Genomic DNA, 26,908 nt, shown 5'->3' on the forward strand with positions numbered 1-26,908 from the left:
ACCAGTTAAATGCCTATTGGCGTAGGAATAAAGATAGCGGCCATGCTGTTATCATTCAGACTAATAATGAGCCTTGGCCCCCGACACCCGACGATTCATGGTGCCATGCAGTTTATCGTTCGAGCGCCTCGGCGACCCACAAAGCCAAGAAGTCGCCCGAGATAGCGGCTCTCCGGAGATGCGCATGCAGCGCTCTGTCACGTAATCTTGAGAACAGATAACCGATGATCGTCCCTTACTAGGGTAACGGAGTGGATTTCTGTAGGAAGTAACGGTGGGCGGTAAAAAGTGAGGCGGGCTCTTGAGATCAGGAAGTTTGCGGGGCTAAGGTGACAGCATTAAGTTAGAGAGGCTGCTGTTCTGGAGTGAACGTAGGTGTACTGCCGCTGCTGATGATAATGATGATTACCCATGCCTTCCACCTTTGCATTGAATTGATGGGGTCAGCAATGGGCCTTCATTGCGGAATATGTGCTATTTTTCATAACGTCCTACAACTGGCCTGCAATAAACATGATTCGCTCATTATTCTTTGGTCGCTTAACTTAGAGGACCATGTGCGAAATTAAGGTAGCTGAGAGTAGGGCGCACAGCTAGTGCTCAGTGCCACTGTGAACGACATAACGTGAGAGGAAAAGATCTTTCTACACTGGTTTTCTGCACGTTTTATTACCTGATGAATTTGTGATACAGTGGCATTAGGAGGGCCATTAGGGCGGAAACTGTCCTGCGTCTGCGCCTGCTTGAACCTTCCGACCATGGCAGATGGACAGAGGGAAATTCTCCTCTCCACATCAAGGGGAGAAAAGGAAGAGGCAGGACTAGCAATGACTCAGCAACAATGAAAATGACTGTGAATAACTCAACAGAAATTAATGAAAGCAGCGATTGCGAATTGAAATGCATAAGGGGAATAGAAACAGAATTGGAATAGAATCGGAATAAATACAATCTTAATTAGAATAGGTTGGTGAGTGAAGACAATAAAATCGGGTTTGGAACCGAACAAAACTGGAATAGATTGCCGGGAAAAAAATGTTCTAACGCATTTCTTCCGAATCAATGCAGTTCCCTAAAATTTTCATACCCAACAATTCTGGGCAACAGAATTTCTGCGGGGGAAGCAATTTATGAACGCGAGTTTTTTATGTAATGGAAGATTTAACTATAACAATCAATATGTCCGCCTACCACCCGATGGCAGCCTTGATTACTTTTTTTTTTGCTGACAGCGTTTTTGCTATCGTTAGAAGCGTTCCCCTTTGGTTCTGCATGGTAGTCTTAACTGCTCGAGGCGATCTATGGAAACAAGTTAAAAGAAAGATTTTGTTACACATCAGAAGAAGGGACCATTACCTTTAGTATTTCGATAACGGTATCTTACAATTTTTCGATATTCAAAGTTTTTGTTGGAGAATGTTGGACATGTGAATGGTCCACAGCTCCGAAACAGGAACGTGGCCGCTCGCGAGGGCGCGAGAGCATGAACGAAATCAGAAGAAGAGGAATCCAGCGAGCTGGTACGCCGCGATTCTCGCGTCCTGCTTCCCAGAGAAGAATTGACTCACATCTGGTCAAGACAGTCTCCTGGCCGCAATCGCCCTCGGGAGGAACGTTCAGCCATTCCCTCCTAGAAGCGGCATTGACGTGAGCATGTCGATTCTACATAGTCAGTCAACCTTTGCATTCGCGCACCTAGTTTGCTCCTGTAGACAGTTCTGGGGTCCATTTCCTTCTCAGAGATATGCGCCTATTTGATTAAGTGTTCACAAATGTGGGATGAATGAGGAGGGCGCAGGCAAGAAGGAATAGGCGTCAGGAGTGTCCTCTTTGAAACGGGGGATAGTGAGTGCCGCCATGCTCTGTATAAAGAAGGGACTTCACGGCGCGGTCTGATGTACGTTTCTGACATTAGTCGCTGTCTGCCAGGCTTGATACAGCTTTTGAGACGTGAGGAAAATGTTGATCCATGGCGAATGACCGTGCACGATAAGGTGTTTTGAGCCTAAGGCCAATCGCAAATGCCGACAGCGTGCTGCCCAGTATGCAGTTCGTGCGCTTAGACATATGAATGTTTGCGCCTGTCGATGGCGGTTACACGATTGTGGACGCGCCGTGCGCAGAATCCCGATGCGCGGTTGGTATAAATCGCCCAATGAGCGTACCAACCCGACCGCGGCGGCTGCGTTTGGATGTAGGCGAAACTCTAAAAGGCGCCCGTGTGCTATGCGATGTGAGTGCACGTTAAAGACCCCAGGTAGTTGAAATTATTCCTGCGGCACCTCTTTCTTCCTTTCTTCTTTCACTCCCTCATTCGTCCCTTCCCTTATGGCGCGGTTCAGGTGTCCGCCGATATGTGAGACAGATACTGTGCCATTTCCTTTCCGCAGCAAATTTTCCATTTCCACTAATAGCTGACACTATAGATTGCCACCGCAGCCCATACTCAAGCTGTGGCCGAGCGGTAGTAATGTTTTCACTGGCCTAGTGCTGGGCTTTAATTGTGTGAAATGCTTTGGAAAATTAGTGTTTGGCTTTACCTCGTGCATGTAAATACAATTTAGCTATGGTGTTCTGTGGCCAAGCAGCCTTTGTGCCATTGATCTCAAATCATCATCATCATCGTATTTACTGGCCAGAAGGTAGAGTGCAAATATTCTGGTTGAGATATCCTACAACGACGACTCCGTTGGTACTGGAGAGAATCCGATGTAAAAATGGTTCTTTGAAATGTAAATAACCGCAGTCACTGGCCGGAACCTTATGAAAGAAAAATGATGTATTTGGTAATCTATGATTGCTGCTCTCACCTCACAGAGCTCAACGCCTGCTAGCAAGTCCCCAGGAACGGCATGGCGAGCCCAGATAAGCCAGCCGGGGCCAAACATCCACACAAAGACAAGCCGTCGCCGCACAAAGGTGAGGAGAGTCTCGCGCTGTCAATCAATTTTGCACGCTATAACCATCGTGGTATTGTATCTTTGCGGGACGAGCCCCATTGATTGGAAGTAAAGGTTTTCTCTGAGCGGTTTCATCACACTATGCAAGGAAAACACCTTCGGTTTGAAGCCGGTGTACAGGAAGGGATTTCACTTCTTTCGGATCTGTCACGCAACATCCCCATCCTTCGCAACGGACTCTCATTTTGCACTGATACTGTCGTCTGGTGGCTACTTGTGTCGCAGTTCTTGCTCCTTTCTTGCTCTCAACGCGCCTTCACCGATTTACTTCGCAGAAACAAGTCTCGTCGTTTTAACGCTATGCCACGCTGTGCGGTCTACAGACTGCTAAGGAAGGCTACGACGAATGAACATTGCGATGTTCATAGCTTCAACGTACGTGGCACATTTATAAGGAATAGAAATTCAGGGCTTGCAGCTCACCGCTACCTTTTTACGGAAATGCACATTTAATTTCAATTAACAGCGTATTGATTTCTTGTAGAGACTGCAACCGTTCAAGCTCATAACCGTTGAACTTAGAATATGCGGCATACACGTTGTCTTACTACATTTTACCACAATAAATAATTTTATAACTTTTTAGTAATGTTTTCTTACGCAGATTATTGAGCTGGGTCAATTGAATTTAAATTGAAGCGTCGTTGACAGTTTGGTATGTAAGTTCAGCACAAATAATTATTTAGGAATCCATTGGTTCTTATTAGGCTCTATTGTGAGTAATCTCTGCTTTCCCCCCTTCGTCACTTCACGCAGTTATTCTTGTAGCTGTTTCAGTAAAGGCAGAATGATGGAGCTTCTACACTACTACCAAGCAGTTTGATAACCAGCAACGGGCTCTACTGGAGCCAATCGGTTATGTGCAGCCTTCGGTTATAAATTAAGAGCGGTTAGGTTACGTGGCCTTAGAGATCAGGCGCGCGTAGGATTTGTAACTACACTGCTACATAGCCGCTGACAATGTCGCTTGCTCAAATTTCACAGGTACTGCGAAGAAGGCTGAACCAGGCAGCCAGAAGAGCGCGAAGCCCAGCCTCAGCGAAGCCCACAGCAAGAGCGTCGGTGCTTTCTACACTCCGCCACTAACAGCTGACAAGCCCCATGCTCAAGTACGCTTGCGGAGCTAGCGTTCGCCAGCGTAATTCGCTTTTATTTTTCAGCTAACGTCATCTGTAAGCACCGATTTTTTTTTCGCACCGACGGTACCGAATGCGTGTTGCCGAAATAGGATCTCTATGCCTCAGTACATTGTGCAGTTAGTTAACCTGAAAAAATTGTTGCCACAACGGCTAGCCCGAAAGTACTTAAACCTTACGTTAAAATTGGGACTGAAGTTGACGCCTGAAAACGGTCAACCGCTGCGGCAAGTTTACATTGGATATTAGTGCTAAATTATTACGGCCATAGCCGTAGCCAAGCCATAACATTTATTTTTTTGGAAGATACTGTCAGTGCCTAAATGGAACTGTCAGAGGTGTGGGTTGATGTACAAGTTGAATACACCAGGTAGACAATCAGAACACAAAATAAGAAAAGGCTCCTATACAAAATCAAAGGCACAATAACGAAGAAGAGAGTAAATTTTGGCTAGTAGATGGCGAAGCTATCGCGGGAATCTGCACGAACTTTTCCAGAGAAGGCTGTGAAGTGACCAGCTCACCTAGACAGTTCCGTTCGCGTATAGGTCGCGGGAAAAAAGAAGTAGCGTACATTGTTGGCATAAGTGTGCTCTTCAAGTGCATATTCGTGCTTATGGCGTGTTCCACTGGAATGTTTGAAATTGGCGTACGTAGTAGTGTTAGTGTTAAATGCTCTATGAATTACCAAGTACAAAAACTTCAGCCTGTGCAATGTTGCGCGGCTTTCTGCCGTAGCTAGGCCTGCGCGGATAAGCAGATCTGTGGGGGAATCAGTGCGCTGGTATTTATTATAGATAAAACGGACCGCTTTTCGTTGCGCTGACTCGAGCATAACTGTGTCATTTTGTGCGTAAGGAAACCAAACGATGTTCGCGTATTCCAAGTTTGGTCGGATAAGAGTTTTGTACGAGCTTAGCTTCGGAAGTAGAAAAACGTAGGACCCGTTTAAGAAAGAGAAGTCTGGTCATTGCTTTTTTTGTTATATTATGCACGTGTGCCTTTGGTCCAAGGTCTTGAGATATAACAACGCCTAGGTATTTCTTTTCCGGTACGCTTCCCAGAATGACATTACCAATGTAATAAGGGAAGTTAAGCTTTGATTTCTTTTTTGTCACTGACATCGCGACCATTTTTTCTAGGTCAATGGCCAGCGGCGCGACGTTGTTAAGGGCCGCGTTAAACATTGCTTGATCTTCTAGTTTGTTTATTTGCTGGTAGAGCACGCAATAATCTGCTTACATAGATATGTTTACATCCACGTGGCTTGCTAAGTCGTTACTGAACAAAAGAAATAGAAAAGAAGCTAGTACTGTTCCCTGCGGTACTCCGGAGACAACCGTTAGACACAACAACGCCTAGGTATTTCTTTTTCGGCACGCTTTCCGTAATCATCACATTGCACGAATTGTCGGCGTTCCGACAGGAGGTTGGCTATCCATTTGAGAACGGGTCCCTCACCGAGAATATGGTTTATGGGGGTTAAACGTCCCGAAGCGACTCAGGCTATGAGAGACGCCATAGTGAAGGACACATGAAATATCGACCACCTGGAGTTCTTTTAACGTGCACTGACATCGAACAGTAGACGGGCCTCTAGAATTTCGCCTCCATAGAAATTCGATCGCCGTGGCCGGGATCGAACCCGCGTCTTTCGGGCCAGTAGCCGAGCGCCGTAACCACTCCACCACCGCGGCGGCTGTCACCGAGATTATGGATAAGCCTAAAAAGCAATTTGACGAGTGACACACGGTGGAAGGCCTTAGAATAGTCGAGGAAAATTATGTCTGTTTGATTTTGGTCATTAGTTGCCTGAGCTAAGTCGTGCAAGAGTTCTACCAGTTGGGTGACATTAGGCGAACCTGCTCTAAAGCCGTGCTGATTGGGATGTATAATCTCTTTGGCACCAGCATGCTCTTGGAGATATTTTAATATTATGTGTTTTAGAATTTTAGAACAAGTACGTGTCAAAGAGATTGGTCTATAATTAGATGGTAGTGTGATGACCCCCATAATGCGCAGGTCCACACGGGACGGAGAGGCAAAGAGACACCGTATGGCTCAGTTTAAACAAACAGATATATTCAATAATTATACATGATTAAGATTCAGAGGCTGGGGCGTCCGAGCTTACGTGCCGACGACTTCATGGGGGCGATGGAGTGGCTCCGGAGTTGGGCTCGAGCGGTTGCTGGCAGAAGCTGCACGCCGTCGGGCTTCGGCGCTGAAGGCCCTCTTGGCGAACGATGTCGTCCTGAGCGTTTTTCTTCCGTACTGCTTGTCCATTTTTATATCCTCTTCTCCACACTCCCTAGGGTGAGGACGCCCACGCCGGAGGGGAAAGAGGGGGGGCTAGGGCTTTCACTTGGGCGCACACACATACCACCGCACTTATCGTCTCGCTCCCCTCACGTGTTGAGTCCGAGGGAAAGAAGGTTGTCTTCGCGGTAGCGCATAGCGTCGGCTGTGGTACGGCGCGCTCTGGCCCGCTGACAGTTCCCGCGGGTCACCGGCCTCCATTCTTCATCCATCAACTGACACTCGCTCCTCAAGGTAAGGCGCGCTCTGGATCGCTGACAGTTCCCTTGTCCTGGAATGTGCTCGGGAGGGCCGCCCCTGGAACCGCCACGCCAATTGGGGAGGATAAAGCCTGTTTCCCCGCGGCGGCGGCGGCGGGTCCGGTTGGGTCCGGTTGGGCTTAAACCCCTTCGTTCTGGTCGTCACTCAAAGAGCATGGCTGGGTAATTGATGATGCTGCTGTCATCTGGGTCTCTGTCTACGCCGCGCCGTCGAACGCGGAACCTCGTAGCACACACAAGGAATGTCACACTCGCTCACCCTCCAGAAGAATGTTCTCCGAACATTTGAGTCCCTGCAGCTCCCCTTGTCTTTCTGAATCGCCTCGCACAGTGCGTCCGACAAAACACTTTTCGCTGCACTCAACACCACTGCACAACACCATATGCCTCCGCTGTCATAACTGGCGTCTCCAGGGGCAGCACTGATCTTCTTTTACAGATAAACATAAAACTCAGCACCCAAGCCTCTCCTTTCTAGTCCAAACTGGACGAAATAAATTTACCACAGTTACAAAGGAGCTCCCACTTCTAGCACGATCACGGCACAGACAAAAATATAGATAACGAAAGGAAGTAGGGCAGGTTCTGCATGCGCTCCGCATGCTCTCCTGTGAAGGTGTTACTTAATGACAGAAAGGTTTAACTACTAACTCCGATAACTTAACACATGCGCATATAGCAATGTTATGAGCTGCGGCATTACACAATTCTGACCAGTTCACAACTCCGCTCTGTTTACACCATTAGTCCGACTTAGCTTTCCGATTTCGCAGCGGATATCGGCCTTCATGAGTCATACTAAGTAAGTCTGTGACCCTTTGTCTGCTTTGGGACTCGCGAGGGCTCGTGGCAGGAGCCTCTCCTGGCGTTATCTGCGCGGCAACCTCGCGCGCTTCTTCTTCTAGCAATGCATGAAGTAAATCCGGTGGCATTCCGGCCGTCACCTCTGGCGCCTGCCGAACAAATGCAGGAGAGGGCGTTTCTTGCGAACTATCTGCGCGCTCCGCTTCACTTCTGTCCCCATCAAAATCCGCGCTTTCCCTTTCCTCATTTCGTGAATACTGAACCGGTGCCGACTTGAGGCGATTTGCGTGTATCCTTATCAAGCGCCGGTTCACGTCTCGGACTCTGAAGTTTACCGGAGAAAGCTTCTCGACAACCTCGCACGGTCCTCTCCACTTCGTCTGGAACTTACGAGCTAGCCCAATCTGCCTTTGGCAGTTTTCAATGCACACGCTGTCCCCCACATTAAACGGCGCGTCTCTAGCACTGCGATCGTGCACCTCCTTCCTGCGCTTCGCCGCTTTCTTTAAGGCCTCCTTTGCGATGTCCCTGGCCACTTGCAAGCGCGATTCTAGCTCCACCTTATAGTCGTCCAGTGAAGCGTATGGGACACGACGGGGGCCCTCTGGCACTTCACTAGGCTGGTCCGGGTCTCGGCCGTAGAGAAGAAAGAATGGCGATTCGCCCGTGCTCTCGTGTGCTGCGGAATTGTAGGCAAACATTGCATACGGGAGCCACAAGTCCCAGTCCCGCTGGTCGCGCGAAACAAAATGCGACAGGAACCCGGCCACGGTTTGGTTCAGTCGCTCCACCGCGCCGTTGCAAGCCGGATGGTACGGTTTTGTCTGCTTCTTAGCGATCTTAAGCAGCTCGCAAACTCTCCTCATTAGCTGCGACACGAAGTTCGTTCCCCGATCTGTCAAGAGTTGCCTCGGGGGTCCATGTCGGAGCACGATCTGTTCGACAAATGCTCTTGCAACCGTGTCTGCCTTCTGATCTGGGAGTGCTACCGCTTCCGCGTATTTTGAAAGGTGATCGACAAATACTAAAATGTACTTGTTTCCGGAAGTGGTCGTGGGCAATGGGCCCATTATGTCCATACCTGTCCGCTCGAAGGGAGCCGAAACCTCAGGGAACGGCTGAATTGGAGCTGGTCTTCGTCCCTTGGGTGTTTTTCTTTCGAGACAGGAATGACACTTCGCACAGTAGTCTCTAACATCCTGTCGCATGCCACTCCAAAAGTACAAACGCTCCACACGCCTGCGTGTCTTCGCTACGCCAAAATGACCGGCGCATGGCGCATCGTGAAACGCGCGAAGAACCCTTTCTGTCCACGACCGAGGTATGACGACTCTCTCCCAAGCGGTTTTCTCTGGTCTCCCTTTCCTGGTTGGCCTCGTGCGCCGACACAGGGTGCCGTCTTTGCCAATGAAATAACCTAGCTGTTCGGGGTGAGACGGTGCGCCCTCTAAGCTTTCGATTATTCGCTTCAGGTCAGGATCTTTGCACTGCTCTGTGCGTAATTCGGCGGGGTCGACTACGGGGACAAACTCATCTATAGCTGCCACGGCAGCTGTGTGGCTGAGTGCATCAGCATTCAGATGCGTCTTTCCTGACTTGTGCTCAACTTCAAAGCAGTATTCCTGCAGGTGTAGATTCCATCTAGCGAGTCGCGAGCTAGGGTCCCTGACACTCATCACCCATTTCAGAGGATGGCAGTCTGTGACTAGCTTGAATTTGCGGCCGTAAAGGTAGCATCTGAAGTGCTTTACTGCCCAGACAACGGCGAGGCACTCCCTTTCAGTAGCTCCGTACTTTTGCTCTGTGGGGCTCAGCTGTCGGCTAGCAAAAGCAACGGGATGTTCTTTGCCCTCGATAACCTGAGATAGCACGGCACCAACTGCGAACTTTGACGCATCTGTGGCCATAACGAAGGGCAAATTAAAATCCGGGTGGCGCAACAGCGGTGCACTCATTAGCTTCCTTTTCAGGGCCCCAAAAGCATTCTCCGCGTTTTCGTCCCAGCGAAAGGCGACATTTTTGGCTGTTAAGGCGGTGAGCGGCTTAGCGAGCCTGGAGAACTCCTCTATGTGCCTTCGGTAGTAACCGATCAGGCCGAGAAACTGCCGGACCTGGCGGACGCTAGTCGGGGATGGAAAATCTGAGACACACCTTAGTTTCTCAGGGTCCGGTCGCACGCCGTCAGCTGAAACAACGTGCCCGAGGTATTTCACCTCGTGTTTGAGGAATTGGCACTTAGAGGGCTTCAGCTTGAGACCCGCTCCTCTTAGTCGCACCAAAACCTGCTCAATATCGCGCAAATGGTTCTTAAAACTGTCACTCTATATGATAATGTCATCCATATACACGAAGCACAGCCTCCCCAGAAGACCTGCCAGGATAACATCAGCGGTTCTCTGCCAGACAGCAGGGCTGTTGGCCAGACCCATCGGCATTCTTTTCCATTCATAGTGCCCTGAGGGCGTGTTGAATGCCGTTTTCTCGGCATCTGCCGGATCCATTGCTATCTGCCAGAATCCCGCCGCCATGTCCACTACCGTGAAGTACCTGGCAGAGCCCAGCTGAGAAAGCGTCTTCTGTATATTGGGGATGGGGTATGGATCGATGCGAGTTACGGCATTTAGTTTGCGGTAGTCCACTACCAATCGATACGAGCCATCTGGCTTTTCCACCAATAGTGCTGGTGCTCCCCAGGGTGACTTTGGGTGTTCGACAATGCCGCGATCAATCAGGTCCTGCACCTGCCGCTCCATCTCCTCACGTTGGGAGTAAGGAATCCTGTACGCACGCTGGTAAACGGGCCATGATGTGCCGGTTTCTATCCTGTGCTTTATAACGCCACAGCAGCCCAAATCCAGGTTGGACGCGGCGAATACCTCCGAGTAGTCGTTCAGCAAACCAGCCAGAGCCTCCCTCTCCCTGGATTTTACGTGAGAAAGATCGAACGACACCTTTGGAGCAGCCGAAGGACTAGCATGCTCTACAGTTGCGAGTACCGTATCGGTGGGCTCACGTTTCTCTATCGCAGAGGTGAAGAAAGCCAATGTTTTGTTCTTGGGAAGGCTCAGTGGCTGCTGGCTACAGTTAACCACCCGTAGGGGCACTCTGTGGGCATCATTAACTGTCACGAGGCACGCGGCTGCCTTCAGGCCATTGCTGAGAGAGTCGACCGGCTCAAGCACTCCCACGGCGCCGCTCTCTACATCTGAAGGCACAAACGCGTACAAAATGTGCTCCGACCAAGGAAGGACGACCGCCTCCTCGACCAGCCTGACGGCAACCCGCGAATATACCTTCTCCAATGATCCCACTGTTTGACGGGTGTCAATATCAGTAATGCGAATCTCAGCCCCTCTCCTGTTCAAAAACGGAACTTTTGAGCCGCCCGCATTCACCTCTTCCTCAGAGAATGAGACTACTACCTTCCCTTTTCTCAAAAAATCCTGCCCTAATATACCTGACACTCCGTTTGGCAGAGACACCGTGTCCGGGCATACGTAGCAGGGGTGCTCCAATGCAATTCCGCCGAGAGAGAAGTGTAACCGGTAGAGTCCACTTATGCCAAGAGGATCCCCCGTTATGCCTACAAATTTGGTTGCCATACCACCAGACGCTTCCAACACCTCGCGGTCCCCCTTCCTTCGAAGCGTGTTAAAACTGCTCTCCTTAAGCAATGTCACCTTTGACCCCGTATCTATCAACAATTCCATGCGACAACCATTTAACTTGCAACGCACAACAGGGCATGCCTCGTCGGCCACACAAATTACCACCACCTCATCATCCACTGCTCCCTCCCCACGCTCCTCAGGCTGGGGAGGACTATCTAGTTTTTTGTCTCGGTATCTGGAGCCCCGCTGTAGGCTTGCTTAGGGCGTGTCTCGCCTGCTTCTCTTTGTGGCTCCCCACGGCGCACGTTTTGGCAGAACCTGGCGATGTGTCCGCGACCCTGGCAAGCGAAGCATACGATTTCTTCAAAATCTCGCATACCGCGCCTGTAGCTTTGTGGCGGTCTCCGGTTTCCAGCGAATGGGCGCTGTTGAGCGCGCGCTTCAACCTGGCATTCTACCTGCTGAGATAGCAGCTGTTCTAAGCGATCTAACCGCTCTGTCAAGAGAGCAACCTAAGGGTTGAGCACCGCTCTCTCTATGACGCGTACTCTCGCTGCGGCTGTCGTTAACGCCTCATTTCGTTCCTCATCCAATGCGGCCTCCACGGCTTGGTCGAAATTGCTCGGCTTGCGCGAGAGCACGAACCGGCGCACGGGGTCTTGCAGACCAGCCACGAACAAAGCGGTCATTTCCTCTTTAAGTATATCCTCCGCGTATTTCTTCTTTAGCTGGTCTCCTTCCTCCTCCCTGCTTAACGTATCGCGCGCTAAGCGCTGAAGCCGCGACGCAAACGTTCGCACGTCCTCCCCTACCATCTGTCCGGCGTCACGGAACCTCTGTACCCGCACGTGACGTGGTTCAGTGTCGAAATGCTCAAACGCGAGCTTCTTAAATTCCGCAAATGATTTTGTGGATTTTACTTTTTCGTCTCGCCATGCAAAATCATGAGCAGCTCCTGCCATCTTACACCTCGCCATTCCCAGCATTTGAGCATCAGACCATCCCCCCATTTTCCCAATCTCTTCTAGCATGGAAAAGAAATCGCAGATTGGAACCCCTGTCTTATCTCCCGTAAACGTCGGAATGACGCTTCCTAATGCCAGCATGCTTGCTCCGAGCGACGGCTGTGGAGTGGGAGCTCCCTCAGATACAGACATTTTTTTTTTCTCAAGCCCTCCGGTGCCTCAAGCCTCTCAAATGGGGGTAAGAGTCCCACAATCAGTCCCGTGATTCCCTTTTGATTACAATTTTGAAGTCATGAATGTCGCAGCATTCAGAGGACATTTGCTTTGAGACCCCACTTCTGACACCAGTGTGATGACCCCCATAATGCGCAGGTCCACACGGGACGGAGAGGCAAAGAGACACCGTATGGCTCAGTTTAAACAAACAGATATATTCAATAATTATACATGATTAAGATTCAGAGGCTGGGGCGTCCGAGCTTACGTGCCGACGACTTCATGGGGGCGATGGAGTGGCTCCGGAGTTGGGCTCGAGCGGTTGCTGGCAGAAGCTGCACGCCGTCGGGCTTCGGCGCTGAAGGCCCTCTTGGCGAACGATGTCGTCCTGAGCGTTTTTCTTCCGTACTGCTTGTCCATTTTTATATCCTCTTCTCCACACTCCCTAGGGTGAGGACGCCCACGCCGGAGGGGAAAGAGGGGGGGCTAGGGCTTTCACTTGGGCGCACACACATACCACCGCACTTATCGTCTCGCTCCCCTCACGTGTTGAGTCCGAGGGAAAGAAGGTTGTCTTCGCGGTAGCGCATAGCGTCGGCTGTGGTACGGCGCGCTCTGGCCCGCTGACAGTTCCCGCGGGTCACCGGCCTCCATTCTTCATCCATCAACTGACACTCGCTCCTCAAGGTAAGGCGCGCTCTGGATCGCTGACAGTTCCCTTGTCCTGGAATGTGCTCGGGAGGGCCGCCCCTGGAACCGCCACGCCAATTGGGGAGGATAAAGCCTGTTTCCCTGCGGCGGCGGCGGCGGGTCCGGTTGGGTCCGGTTGGGCTTAAACCCCTTCGTTCTGGTCGTCACTCAAAGAGCATGGCTGGGTAATTGATGATGCTGCTGTCATCTGGGTCTCCGTCTACGCCGCGCCGTCGAACGCGGAACCTCGTAGCACACACAAGGAATGTCACAGTAGTGATGCGTCTCCTGACTTATATATAGGAAGAACGTTAGCTATTTTTCATTCAGCAGGGAGACAACTATCATGAATTGATTTAGGAAATATAAGGAAACGGTGTTCACGGTCTGGTTCCGCATAGCGCCTCAAAAAGCAGCTTGGTATGCCGCCAGGACCGCAGCTCATTTTTACATTTAAGTTCAAAAACAGGCAAAGGATGCCAGGCACGGTTATAGTCGGGACACCTGACAAGTGCACCGACCCACCGCTGCGGCGTTTAAGGGTCCCGAGAACACCATTTTCTGCAAAGAAAACGGACTGGAAACAGTTGTTAAAGGAGTCAGCATGTTTTTTTCCTTCTACGTCCGAACTTATAGAAGTGCTCGATTTGTTGCTAATATAGTTCCAGAATTTATGAGGTGATTCATTAATAAAGTTACTGAGTGTAGTGCAGGAAAAGTTTTATAGCCTCTTACACTTTCTTTTTAACTACTTTGGTTAGAGCACATATATTAGCACGTAATTCTGCATTTTCATGGTACCTGTTTTTTTTAAAATCATTTTGTCTTGCGTTTCATTTGAATTATTACTGGGGTGATCCACGGATTGTGTTTTCTTATCGTATGAACATAGGTTGTGATCCAATACATGACATGAACTTTAAACAGTAGCCATAAATCATCAACAGTTGTTTTGCGTGTTCCGTATAACTCATAAAAATCGTTGAGTTCATGCACAAGGCAGGTCATCACAGCTGCGTCATTTGCTCTGTTGAATGCCCGCACATATTTTGTTGGCACACGCAAACGGACTACGCCTGGCAGACATAGCGTGCATACTGCCATCTGATGATCAGAAATTCCCTCTGATGCTTCCAGAGTGCAACTGTCTTTTGCTACATGGTGGCTAACGAAGACAAGGTCTAACGTGGAATTAGATGCTCCCTGCACACGTGTAGGCTCCTCCACCATTCGTACAAGATCAAGCGTGAGCAAAATATTAATAATAGCGCTACATGTTGCATCGACTGCATGCATGGAATTCCAGTTGATAGTTGGCCAGTTTAGGTCACCCGCTAATATGATCTTGGAACCGTACATGTGTCTATGCACGTAATCATAAAAAGCATCTAGATATGCGGTGTCAGCGTTTGGGGACGTGTAGACCACACCCACTACACCGTAGTGTCCGTTATGACCTAACAAATTAAAAGGGTACTAGGGGGTTCCTAACTAAGGCTGGTACGGGTTTTGCTCACGTCGAGCATAAACACGAAGGATAAGTGCACAGCCGTGGGAGTTTTCACTGCTCTGCCGCGTGCGACCGTCGTAGAGAACAGTGCTTGGGCTTGGCTTAACCAACTACGGTTGATGGGTGAAAAGAACGTGTCATTTGCTGCTTATTCGGCTCATACGGTTGAAAAAGTATCGGTGAGAGCTTAAAGGAAGTTTTGCCTTAAAAAGCGAAGCCACACATGGCCAGCTTAGCATTTGCTTCTCTTACTAGGTCACTGCAACATGGCTCACAATGTAGCTACGCTGCTATGAGCTGCAGGTGACCGCCAAAAGATGTCGATAAGTACCATTACTGCTATTTACCATCATCATCCTTACTACGTCCACTGCAGGGCAAATGATTCTCTCATATCTCTCCAATGAAACCTGTCCTATGCTAGCTGCGGCCACCCTATGCCTGCAGACTTCTTAACCTCATTCGCCCACACAAAGTTCTTCCACGCCCTGCTACGCTTGCTTTCTCTCGGAATCCACTCCATTACCCTCAAAGACCAGCGGTTATCTTGCCTTCGCATTGCATACCCTGCCCAGTCCATTTCATCCTTTCAATTTCGACTAGGATGTCTAGGATGTAGGAGGGTGGGAATAACCCGCGTTTTTTACCTCACCCACTCTGCCCGCTTCCAGTTTCTTAACGTTGCACCTATTTCCATGGCTCGCTGTGCTGCCCTTAACTTAAGCGGAACCCTTTTCGTTAGCCTCCACATTTATGCCCCTTATAGGTGAGTACCGTTAAGATACAGCTGTTGTACGCGTTTTTTCTTGAGGGATATGGGTAAACTGCCATTCATGATCTGAGAGAACCAGCCAAATGCGCTCCAGCCCAATCTTATTCTCTAGGTTTCTCACTCTCGTGGCCCGGATCAGCGGTCACTACATGTACTAATTACAAATTCTTTTACTACTTCCAGCGCCTCGCTGCCTATCGTAAATTTCTAATCCCTCCCGAGTCTCTTGAACATTACTTCGGGTTTTTTCGTATTAATTTCTACACTTACCGTTCTCCTTTGCCTGTCTAGGCCATTGATCATGCTTTGCAATTAGTCGCCTGAGTTATGTAGCAAAGCAATGTCATCGGCGAATCGCAGATTACTGTGGTAATTACCATAAACTTTTATCCCCATTTGTTCCCAAAGCAAGTCTTTGAGTAGCTTCTAAAGAACGACGAATAGTGCTCGAGAGTGTCTCCCTGCCTAGCATTCTTCTTTACTGAGATTGTATTGCTTTATGGAGGACGATGGTGGCTGTGCAGGCACTATACATGTCTTCTAGTGTTTTTGCATAAGGTACTTCTACACCCTGATTCCGCAATGCCTGCATGACTGCTGAAGTTTCGTCTGAATCAGATGCTTTCTCGCAATCTGTGAAAACCACATATAGGGGTTGGTTCTATTCCGCACATTTCTCTATCACCTGATCGATAGCGTAATTTTCTGACCCTCCTTATTGATAACTTCCTCAGCGGCCAGATGGTAGATGTTTTCAATTATGACTTACTATGGTTTATGGAAATATAACGTCCCAAAGCGACTCAGGCTATATGGGACGCCGTAGTGAAGGGCTCCGGAAGTTTCGAGCACCTGGGGTTCTTTAACGTGCACTGACATCGTACAGTACATCGGCCTCTAGAATTTCGCCTCCATCGAAAATCGATCCAGCGGCCGGGATCGAACCCGCGTCTTTCGGGTCAGCAGCTGAGCGCCATAACCACTGAACCACCGCGGGGGCAGTAATGACTTACTAAAATGCCTAGGCCTTTTAGTGTGCAGAAACTCCCGCTAACGCTGTGTCTGAAAAACAGTTCTGAAATCTATACAGAATGTAGAGAATGCGTTATCTTGTTCAGACCTTACTCTGACCACTCGTATGCGGCATCGTCTCAAAACAGAAATCAATCCAGACGTTTCGCAGCGAAATCTTTAGGAGGAACGTTCTGTGGGCTACGCTACGTTGCCTTGGCTGTCGGCCTAGCGCGTGATATGTCTTAGCAGAACTCCACGACCTCTACCCTTCGGTGGTCAGGAAAATGGCTACCTGCGGTAGGTTGCAAGCACAGGGGCCATGCATGACCCTAAACAGATCCCATTATTCTGTACATATTCACGACCCTTAAAAGAAACAGTGGTGGAACACAGATAAAGCTCTAGGAGTGGTAAGAATCATCAGATATGCCGGCACTGTTTTGGAAAGGTTATGATTTTATGGGTGTTTAACGTCCCAAAGCGATTCAGGCTATGAGGGACGCCATAGTGAAGTACTACGAAAATTTCGACCACCTGGGGTTCTTTAACGCGCACTGACATCGAACAGTGCACGGGCCTCTAGAATTTCGCCTCCATCGAAATTCGACTACCGGTCCGCTCATTTCTATTCACAGTATAACAGCTGCCAAATCTATTTCTGTGGAATAGAATAAAATGTGTCAATAATATCTGCAGAAAACATGTCCTGCTGAGTTTTTTCATGCAAACATTCAATAATTTCAAGATTATTCTCGACTGCAAACGGATCGTCTACAACTAGTCTGCGAAGTTCTTTAAGCAGGAACCGGCTGGGTAGGTTCTGCAAGGCACCCCGATCTCTATGTACTTAAATGGAACACTTTCTTTGTGGGTTTTGGCTATGAAAAAAAACCCTGCAAGCTACTACATTTGCTATTCCGAATACTACTGGCTAACTTCGTCTAACCGAGGTTTTTTCATAACGCAATGGCGAACGGCTTTTTACTTTTGCCGGTTTTAATTCTGTCTTCTCAAAATTCTTGCGGATGGCATCCGAAGATTTCTTGCTGAACGTTCCCCGACAGCATGGCCACAAAGCCCCATTCCTTTTCCGCCTGTACAAGTCGCAGGTTGCTGTCCTTAAAGAAGTGCACGATTTTTCTTGTTGGCGTCCTGATGACCCTCTGGAAGGCACAGTCTTGATGAGACAGTCGAATCTCTCCAGAAGACACGTTTCCTTATCCTCCTGGTCGGCCTTGTTGGAAATTCTCCTAACCAACGACAGGAGCTCACGTCCTTTAACTTCGGGCTCAACGCTGCATTTTGGTCTTTTCCTGAGCACGCTTGCAATGTCCCCCGGAATGTGGATGTCGCCGAGAACCTGAAGAGCTGAACTGTGATCTCTGATTTCTTTTTTTCCCTTGGCTACCACTGCAAGAGTTTCCTTCCAGAAAATTGTGTAGACTGGGCGGCTAGCTTCATCAGAAATTGAAGCTTCATGACTGCGATGTGCTCAGTGTGCCGGGAAAAGCACAGCAGGCGGAGCCAATCCTTGAACAAACGAACCTGTCTCCAAAGTGCTGACCTCAGATTCCGGCACACTCTCTTCACTCACCCAGTCTCCACAATTTTTGTGGAAGCAAACTCTCGCAGTGCTAGCCAAGGGAAGCAAAGTAATCAGAGATGAGAGTTAACTCTTCAGGCTTTCGGATACATCCACATTCCGGAGGACATGGCGTCGGCGCATGTCTTCGGCGCAGGTTGTAGCGTCGGCGCCGGTGCTCTGTCGGTCTAATTCGCAGGCAGACCATGGGCTCTGCTGCTTTCGGAGGCCGTATACGTAGGCGGCGACGTCAAAGTTTTCTTTCGTAATGTTGGGCAGCATGGCGTCTAGCGTGGTCGTGGTCTCCCTGCAATGTACGAGCCTAAAAGGCGTCATCTGGGTGGTCTCTTGCACTGCGCCATTGTAGGCGAAGACGACGTAAATCAGGATGACGTCCCAAGTCTCGTGTGCGGCATCGACATACATGGTAATCGTGTCTGCTATGGTCTTTTTCAGGCGCTCAGTAAGGACGTTGGTCTGGGGTTAGTACGCATTTGTCCTCCGTTGGCTTGTTCGACTATAGCGCAGAATGGCTTGCGTCAATTCCGCCGTGAACACTGTTCATCTGTACGTGATGAGCGCATCGGGGGCGATGTGTGCATAAAGATGCATTCCACGAAAAATTTGGCGACTTCTGCTGCTGTTTCCGGCCAGGGCTTTTGACTCTGCGTAGCAGGTAAGGTAGTCGGTGACTACGATGATCCACTTGTTTCCAGATGTCGACTTCGAGAAAGGACCAGGCAGATCTATGCCGACCTGCTGGAAGGGCCCTGGCGGGGATTCAATGGGGATCAGGAATACTGCTGGTCGGGTGGAGAGCGCTGATAATCTCGGCATTTTTTCAGATAACGTTTGACATCAGCAGATAGTGGTGGCCTGTAAAACTTGTCTTGAATGCGGCGGAGGGTGCAAAAAAACACGAGATACCAAGCTTACAGGTACTTAAAAGGTACGACAACAAGGGAAGAGGTTTTGTTCGGTGGGGACGTTTTCTTCACGAGGACATCATCCTGTAAGCAGAACGAGGACAGTGCCCGCTTTGGCGAGGCTGGGGGTGATGAAGCGCTGCCTTCTAATTACTCTTTGATGTGTTAGAGGTCGGAATCCGAATGTTGCTGCTGTGCAAAAGAGCTGGAGCTGATAGGTCCAAGAAAGGCGTCGTCATCGTCGTCCTGCGGCGGTTCCTCTACAGGGGCTCGTGACAGACAATCGGCATCAGAGTGCTTGCGTCTAGACTTGTAAACGACGGTGAGGTCAAACTCTTGGAGTCGCAAGCTCTATCGAGCCAGGCGGCCAGACGCGTCCTTCAAGCTGGCTAACCAGCATAGCATGAGATGGTCAGCCATAACTATGAAAGGCCTGCCGCTCAAGTGCGGGTGGAATATTGACGGGGCCCGCACTATCGCAAGGCACTCCTCCGTTAATGATTAGTTGGCGGCAGTCTTTCACAAAGAGCGTCTTGCGTACGCCATTACTCTCTCGCGGCTTTGCTGCTTGTGGATTATTACAGCGCCTTGCCCCACGCTGCTTGCGTCCGTATGAATTTCTGTTTCGGCGTTTTCGTCGAAGTGTTCAAGCACGGGTGGCGACTGTAAGCAACGCTCAAGTTCCTGGAATACTTCACGTTGCGGAGCTCCCCTCTTGAATGGCACATCCGACTCCGTCAGCAGCGTCAAGGTCCGGCGATACGCGAGAAGTTCTTTAGGAATCTTCGGAAAAATGCACACAGGCCCCGGAATCTGCGGACAGCTTTCTTTTCAGTCGGCTGTGGAAACTGTGCGACAGCAGCGGTCTTGCGTGGATCCGGGTGTACTCCGTCGTTAGTTACTATGCGGCTCAGAAACAGCAGGTTGTCATAGGCAAAATGGCGCTTCTCTGGTTTCAGTGTGAGTCCTGATTACTTCACTGTTTCTAGCACGGCCCGGGGACTCTTTAGATGATCGTCAAAGCTTGATAAAAAGACTATCACGTCATCTAAGTATACGAGACAAGAGTTGCCACTTGAGGCCCGCCAGTACTGTGTCCATTACATGCTGGAACATTGCTGGCGCAGAACCAAGTCCAAATGACATTGCTCTGAACTCCTAAAGTCCATCGGGCGTGATGAGGGCAGTCTTATGATGGTCCCTTTCATTGACCTCGATTTAGCAATACCTGCTCTTTAAGTCAATGAACGAGAAGTATTTGGTGCCGCAGAGACGGCCTAAGGTATCGTAGATGCGGGGTAGCGGGTAGACATCTTTTTTCGTTCCGTTGTTCAGTCGCCAGTAGTGGACGCAGAACAGAAAATGTCCGCCCTTTTTCGTCACGAGCACGACTGGGGCTTCTCAGGGGCTCTTCAATGGCTGGATGACGTCGTCGCGAAGCATTTATTCCACTTAGTTCCGTATGGCTTGCCGTTCTTGGGGCGACATACGGTAGGGGCTTTCACGGAGAGGTCGGAGGGGCTGGTTGGTTATAAGGCTATGTTCGGCAATCGGAATTTGTCGGACCTTCGGCGATGACGAGAAGCACTCGCTGTAGCCTCGAAGCAGACTGCGGATCTGGTCTTGTCTGTTCCGGGTCAGGGGTGGGTTTAAGTGTAAGACGGGTTTGTGGTCTTCCTTATGTAAATGTTCTGGGATTTGATCGGAGAGGGCGAAGGCGTCGCGAACGTAGGATAGTTTGTTTCAGAAAGCAATCGTCGTTCCTTTGTTGATTTGCCGGTATTCGCTCAAATTCGTCAGCGGCACTTCAGCTTGGCCATTGTGGAAAGGGCGATGCCTCTTGCGATGCCGATTCCTCGTTATAGAAGCAACGCCGTGTTCCCCTCGATGTTCTCGGCTTCCGTGGCACCTACGCTGATGATGATACTTGAGCGTGGTGGGAAGCCCACTTGTTCAGCCAGGACACTCAGGCCAACGTGATGCTTCAGGGCTGTCATAGAAGGGACGGCCTTGTTCGTCTAGAGCACGATCAGCTTGGATCGCAGGTTGATATCTACTGCTGCTCATTAAAGAAGAAATCCATGCCCAAGATCACTTCGCGGGAACATTGCTGCAGCACTACGGAGGTCGCAGATTAGGTATGTCCGTTGACGGTCACTCACGCAGCGCATCGTCCCGATGGCGTAATAAGGTGACCTCCTGCGGTGCGGCTTTGTGGGCTGTCGCAAGCGATCGTGATTCTACTCCGCTGCGCGATGAATATTCCATTCAACACTGAATAATCCACTTCTGTGGGTGTGTGGGTGAATCGAGTAGGTGAATTATGGGTAAGGCGTGTTGTCGTGGTTTTTCTGGGTGGCGGCATCATTCTGAAGTCCGATCGCATCGCGGTCGAACGCGTGTTTGTGCGTGGCATCGGCGTAGCGGGTACGACGTCTTCACGCGGCGTCGTCGGTTGAGGATCTTCTTAGTTTCTCTGGTGAGCAGCCTGACCTCCAGAGGTTGCTTTTTTCAATTTGCCCTGTGGGCCCGGGATACCTTTCGCGAAGAGCTGCTGTGTAGCTGCGGCCCGGCCACGCAAAACGTGGTGTGGATGGTGATGGTGAGCGGGACAGATGGCTCGACAACACGTACTCCTCTCGGCGTGCACTCGTCGATCTCCCGTGATTGTCGTAGGGCATCAATTGAGACGCCACGCACTCCAGAGATCAGCTTTTTTTGGCTCATGTTGCAACACACGTGGGCGGCCGGGCGACTGGGACCTCTGGGGCGACTCATATAAGGTGGCGTACCGCGGTGGCGAAAGTCATGGCCTGGCGTTCCGTGGCCGTCGGGCTCGGGGTGCCAATTAAGTGCCTGCTGCATTTATTCCCGTACTAAATCCATGAGAGTCGATGCTTGAGGCTGCGGGGAAGATGGCAGCTGTCGTCGCAGTTCCTCGGGGATGATTTCGCGGATGAGTTCCCGCAAATTCTCGCTGCTGGTGGTCGTCTTGTCCGGGTGGCTGTTGGAGAAGTGTAGCTGACTGTCGTACTGGCGAGCTTTGGCATCTAGGGTCCTCTGTTTGGTGGCTGCTTCCGTGGTGAATCCAGCGACGGTGTTCGGTGGACTGTGGACCAGACCGGCGAATAGAGGTTCCTTGATACCTCTCATTAAAAAGTACACTTTCTTCTCTTCGCTCATGGTGTGACCGGCGCGTCAAAAAAGACGTCGTTTTTTCAACATATGCAGTCACGGTCCCATTTAGATGTTGAAATCTTGACTGCAGTAAAACCTCCGCTCTTTCCGGACGACGTACGATACTGAATGTTAGCCGCTGCGGTGGCTGAGTGGTTATGGTGCTGGCTGCCGGCCCGAAAGACGCGGGTTCGATCCCGGCCGCGGCGGTCGAATTTCGATGGAGGCGAAATTCTAGAGACCCGTGGGCCGTGCGATGTCAGTGCGCGTAAAAGAACCCCAGGTGGTCGAAATTTCCGGAGCCCTTCACTACGGCGTCCCTCATGTCGCTTTGGGACGTTAAACCCCCATAAACCAAACCAAACCGACACTGAATGCGTCCTCAAACAATTTCTTCTAGGTCTCCCAAGTGGTGATGTAAAGCTCGTGGTTTTGAAATCATGGTCTGGCAGGGGCATTAAATGCTTGACGTTGTCGTCCCAGGCATTCAGTGCTGTTACACGGTCGGACGCGCCCAGCCAATCTTCGGCATATTCGTGTGGTTGTTCATGGAGTGTCATTGGCTCAAGAGGCTCGCGAAGCACGACAAATATTGACGTCACCAGATGTCACGCAGTGGTGAGGCAGTTCGGCGATCAGGAAGACAGCTAAAGGTACTTCGAAATAAAAGTGTTGTTGGGGCTGACTCGTGCCCATAAATAGCTGAATGACTCAGTGGCGGCGTATCAAGAAGCGTGCACGGCGTAGCAAGAAGCGTGGACGGCGGTCGTCGAGCAGAATTCCCACCGCTCTCGGCCTGCTCAATTTAAAGCTGGCAACGAACTGTCGAGATACGGTAAGCAATGTAAAGACAGCAGTCTGGACCAGCGTAGAATCGCCCCCGCCTGGGTGCGATCAATCGACAAAAATCTGGTCGCGTCTTGCGTCACAAATAAATCGGTAAAGCCGCGTGACGGCAGCTTTGAAGAATAAACAAACAGCCATTACAAACCTTTGCGTCAATATTAGGCGTCAAATATACGAAGGTGTCAAATCAAGGCAGGTGCCTAGTTTCGTTTTGACGGAAGCGTCATAAAGTTGACGGCTGAAACAGGTCAGCCACTTTTCTTCTTGTGGCTTTTCTTTTTTGGCAGTCACACTTTAGTCAGCGCACTCCAAGACCTAGTGCCATTAGGCATGCGCGAAGGCTGACGAAAAAGATGTTTCTCTCCGGGCTGTGCCGGAACCATACGTGCTTTTCGACAAATTTCATTTTGGTGCCACAGTGTCGTTACTTAAGCATGGTGTATCACCGCTGAGATCTGCGGCAAAATAGACCGCCGTGTCTATACCACCTGAAGGTCCGAACCAAGCTCTAAGTTTGCAGAGACTCTCTGTGCAACAAAACTTATTCATTGCAAAAGTTACCTTCGTGCTAATTCACGTTTTTAAATATGCGAACATCTCGCGTAAACGATCTTTACAAACTTCCGACGCATTGCAACGCAGGATCAACAAGGCTACGCTGCGGGTGGTGGTAGCAGCACTAGCCCCAGAGGACCAAAGGCGCGGCGTCCGAGTTCAAAGGCTGGCGCCAAGGGTCCAACTGGTGAAATTCGGAGCCCGATGTCAGGCATCGTTAGTCCATTGTCTGCAGCCGCGAGTCCAGAGAGCGGTGCGGCTAAGTCAAAGGCACGCGCCTCAAAACCGGAAGGCCCCATCCATAGTCCTGATGCCGTAATCGCGAGTCCCAGAGCCGGCATTGCGGGGTCTACAGCAAACCATCCAAAAACGAAATCCGGCGTCCTGAGTCCGAAACCTGAAGACTCGAGTCATGGGGCAGGAATCGCGAGTCCCGGAGCCGGCATTGTGAGGTCTACATCAAACCAACCAAAAACGAAATCCGGTGTCCTGAGTCCGAAACCTGAAGACTCGAGTCATGGGGCAGGAATCGCGAGTCCCAGAGCCGGCATTGTGAGGTCTACATCAAACCAACCAAAAACGAAATCCGGCGTCCTTAGTCCGAAACCTAATGACTCGAGTCATGAGGCCGTAATCGTGAGCCCAGGGACCGATATCGGGAGAGCCGGCGCCGCAAGATCTAAAACAAACCTGCCGAAGACGACATTCGGTGCGATGAATCCAAAACCTGACGACTCCAGTGCTGAGTTCGGAATCACGAGTCCAAAGAGCGGAGTCGCAAGTCCAAGGACCGGCGCCTTGAGTCCGAGACATGGTGCCGCAAGTCTGCGCGCAGGGGTTACTGGTCCAGGCGCCGATGCCACGAGCCCAAAAACCGGCGTCACCTGCTCCAGGTCTGGAGCCTTGAGTCCAAAGGCTGGCATCAGGAGTCCCAGATCTGACGCAGCGAGTACGAAGAGCGTTGACCTCGGTGCTGCGAACCCCACCAAGACTACAACCACGGGCGCAGACTTTTCCAAGTCCGAGAAGGGCATCGATCACTTGACAATCGAGTCTCTATCCAAGTCATCGGTTGCTGCGGGCGACGAAGCCAAAGGCGGTCAGAATGAAGAGAGTATGCAGCCGCCCAAGGTCCTCAAGCAGCGTCGCCTTGCTTTCGGCGGCAGGCGCAAGTCGGTCAGCGCTGCGGCCATGCTCAAGATAGTCTGCAAGTCACTCAAGACTCAATGTGAGTCGCCGCGCGCAAAATATTCAGGCTGCGCGTGCGTTAGGAACTCTTGTAGCACTGGTGCACTTATTTCTGGCAGGAAGACATCTCGTTAGCGATGAGCAGGACCTTAGTGAGCTGCACCGCATGTAAATACACTTGACGTCATCGGACATAGGCTGTCAAAGCGGCCGGTGGCGGCGATAGCTGTATTTACTTTTTTACTCTATACGGGTTGAAAAAAAAAACTCGGTTTTGAGACCTTTTTTTTTCATTAGCACGCAGTTTTCTGCCGATATACACCAACTCCACGCTCCTTAGAAAACACTCGAAAATTAACAGCAGCTGGATTTTCCACTTGTATCTGCACGGCCTTAATCGTACTGAATGAATCCTGGCACTAAATTTTAGGCAGTTTCACGCTTCAAAAATTGTGGCACGCTTGGATTCCTCTTGAATTGGTCATCTGGAGAGGCGATGATTAGATCATGTGGTGGCTACGACGTTCAAAAGTTACGACTGCGGCGCAGAGCTTGGGTCACTGTCCGGCGAGGACTATTCCAGAATGAGCCCATCAGTTCTCTGTAGAGTATGCTGCTTGTAGACGGCGATAATGCTAGAGCTGGCTCAAAGGATGTATGCAATAAACCCATCAGACCACAGTGATCGACCCACAGAGGTAACGCACATTCTGCAATGGGCGTAAATAAGTGAAAAAGGGGCAATTTTTTATAAGAAGTGCGAGCACGAGAATAAAGAGATTACGGCGTTATTTAAGACAGAGGAGCACGTTGAAATTCATCGGCTATACATAGCGCAAAAGGTTCGGATAGCGTAGTAGCTGTCTAGCCATGAAGGTCGCAAGGCCTTCAGGGAGAAACATCCTTATGGGCCCCTCTTGGAAAAAGCATTTTATAGCAATAGCCTTGCGAGCTACATGGCGCCGAAATTGCGTGGTCACTTATAAAAATCACCAATTTGCTGCAGGGAGCTGATGCCACCAGACCAGAAACGACGCCACGTCCGTTAAGGGCATTAATAGCGGCTAATACTGTCGCAATGTCAACAAATAACGGAATTAGGTGTCGCTTTGAATTTTTGGACACGGGGGAGGAAGTGGGGTCCTATTTGTTAACGTAATTTCTTAAACGCTCCTCTTAGAGAAAAGGGAGGTCAATGCGCTTTTTCCCGTAGAAAATTTCCTGCCGGGTGGAAGCCTCAGCCTATCGGACGGAGCCCGAGAATAAATTTTTACCCGGAAAAATAATTGGATGGAGTTTAAGTCATTCTCTGCTTACAATAACGTGTCTGCCGCTACTGGTCGGTCTGTGTTTGTGCGCTGTGGCTAGGACTGCGGACACGTCGTCGTTACCCACGCGTAGCAGTGCACAGCATGCATTATCGCTGCTGAGCCAATGCGGACAGTTAAAGCCGGTCGCAAGAGCAGCAACATGCAGCGCAGTCCCGAACTAATTTTGAAACAGAGTTTCCAAACATGCAGGCGGTCATTACTATACGCCTGGTTTAATAGCGCGCGTGACACCCCAGCTATACTCCTTTGCGCAAGAAAGCACACAAGCAGAACTCGTCGCTGGTCATTGGTACTTTCAGTGGAGCGGAAACTACGAGCGCGATCCGCCACATTTCGTCATCGTCATCATAATCAGCCTGAGTACACCCATCGCAGGTTAAAGGCGTCTCCCATGTGTCTGCAATTAACCCTGTCCTGTTGCAGCTACGGCCATCGTATCTTCGCAAACATCTTAATCTCACCCGGCCACCTAACCTTCTGCCGCCTCCTGCTACGCCTTCTTTCTCATAGAATCCACTCCGTTACCTTTAAGAACCAGCGGTTATCTGGCTTTCGCATTACATGCCCTGCCCAAACCCATTTCTCCTTCTTGATTTCTACTAGGATGTCATTAACTCGAAATGAAGAGGAGAGAATCACAAGTGTTCTATTCCCAAAGGGTCACAAGCGGACGACAGAGGCCTATAATCTGTACCCTCGTGCTCGTAGCTTCAACGCAAGAATCAGTGACATGGATTACACAGTGCCTCTGAATCGCTTACATGTTGCGTTTTGTCCCCCCCATCGAAGCTGGCGGCGAAGGCAACACCGGGGAGAGCTCGATGAGCAGTAAGGACCAGATGTCCCTGGTCATGGTGGCCACGGTGGCTGGGTTCCTGTTCGCTTTCGTGATCACAGTCACCTTCTTCTACCTTATCAGCAGAGCCGGCGTCCCGGAAGGTGTCTCCTGCGTGACCGAAGGTGACCCTGAGCTTTGCTTTTTTTCCAGCGCTTGCCACGTTGTCAGCGTCATTAAGGATAGTACTATTTTGTTTTGGATTGTGGTA

The 26,908-nt window shown here is 50.2% G+C and overlaps 1 protein-coding gene across 1 annotated transcript; it reads left to right on the forward strand.

The window, feature by feature from the left end:
* Positions 1–1,565: 1,565 nt before the first annotated feature.
* LOC144134275 (uncharacterized) lies at positions 1,566–24,284 on the forward strand. The gene is made up of 5 exons (XM_077667225.1): positions 1,566–1,647; positions 2,818–2,919; positions 3,945–4,069; positions 23,431–24,089; positions 24,179–24,284. The coding sequence occupies exons 2-5, from the start codon at positions 2,853–2,855 to the stop codon at positions 24,282–24,284; spliced, it is 957 nt and encodes a 318-aa protein (XP_077523351.1). The 5' UTR covers positions 1,566–1,647; positions 2,818–2,852.
* Positions 24,285–26,908: the final 2,624 nt, after the last annotated feature.

This window comes from Amblyomma americanum, chromosome 5 (genome assembly GCF_052857255.1).
Source record: "Amblyomma americanum isolate KBUSLIRL-KWMA chromosome 5, ASM5285725v1, whole genome shotgun sequence".
NCBI lineage: Eukaryota > Metazoa > Arthropoda > Arachnida > Ixodida > Ixodidae > Amblyomma > Amblyomma americanum.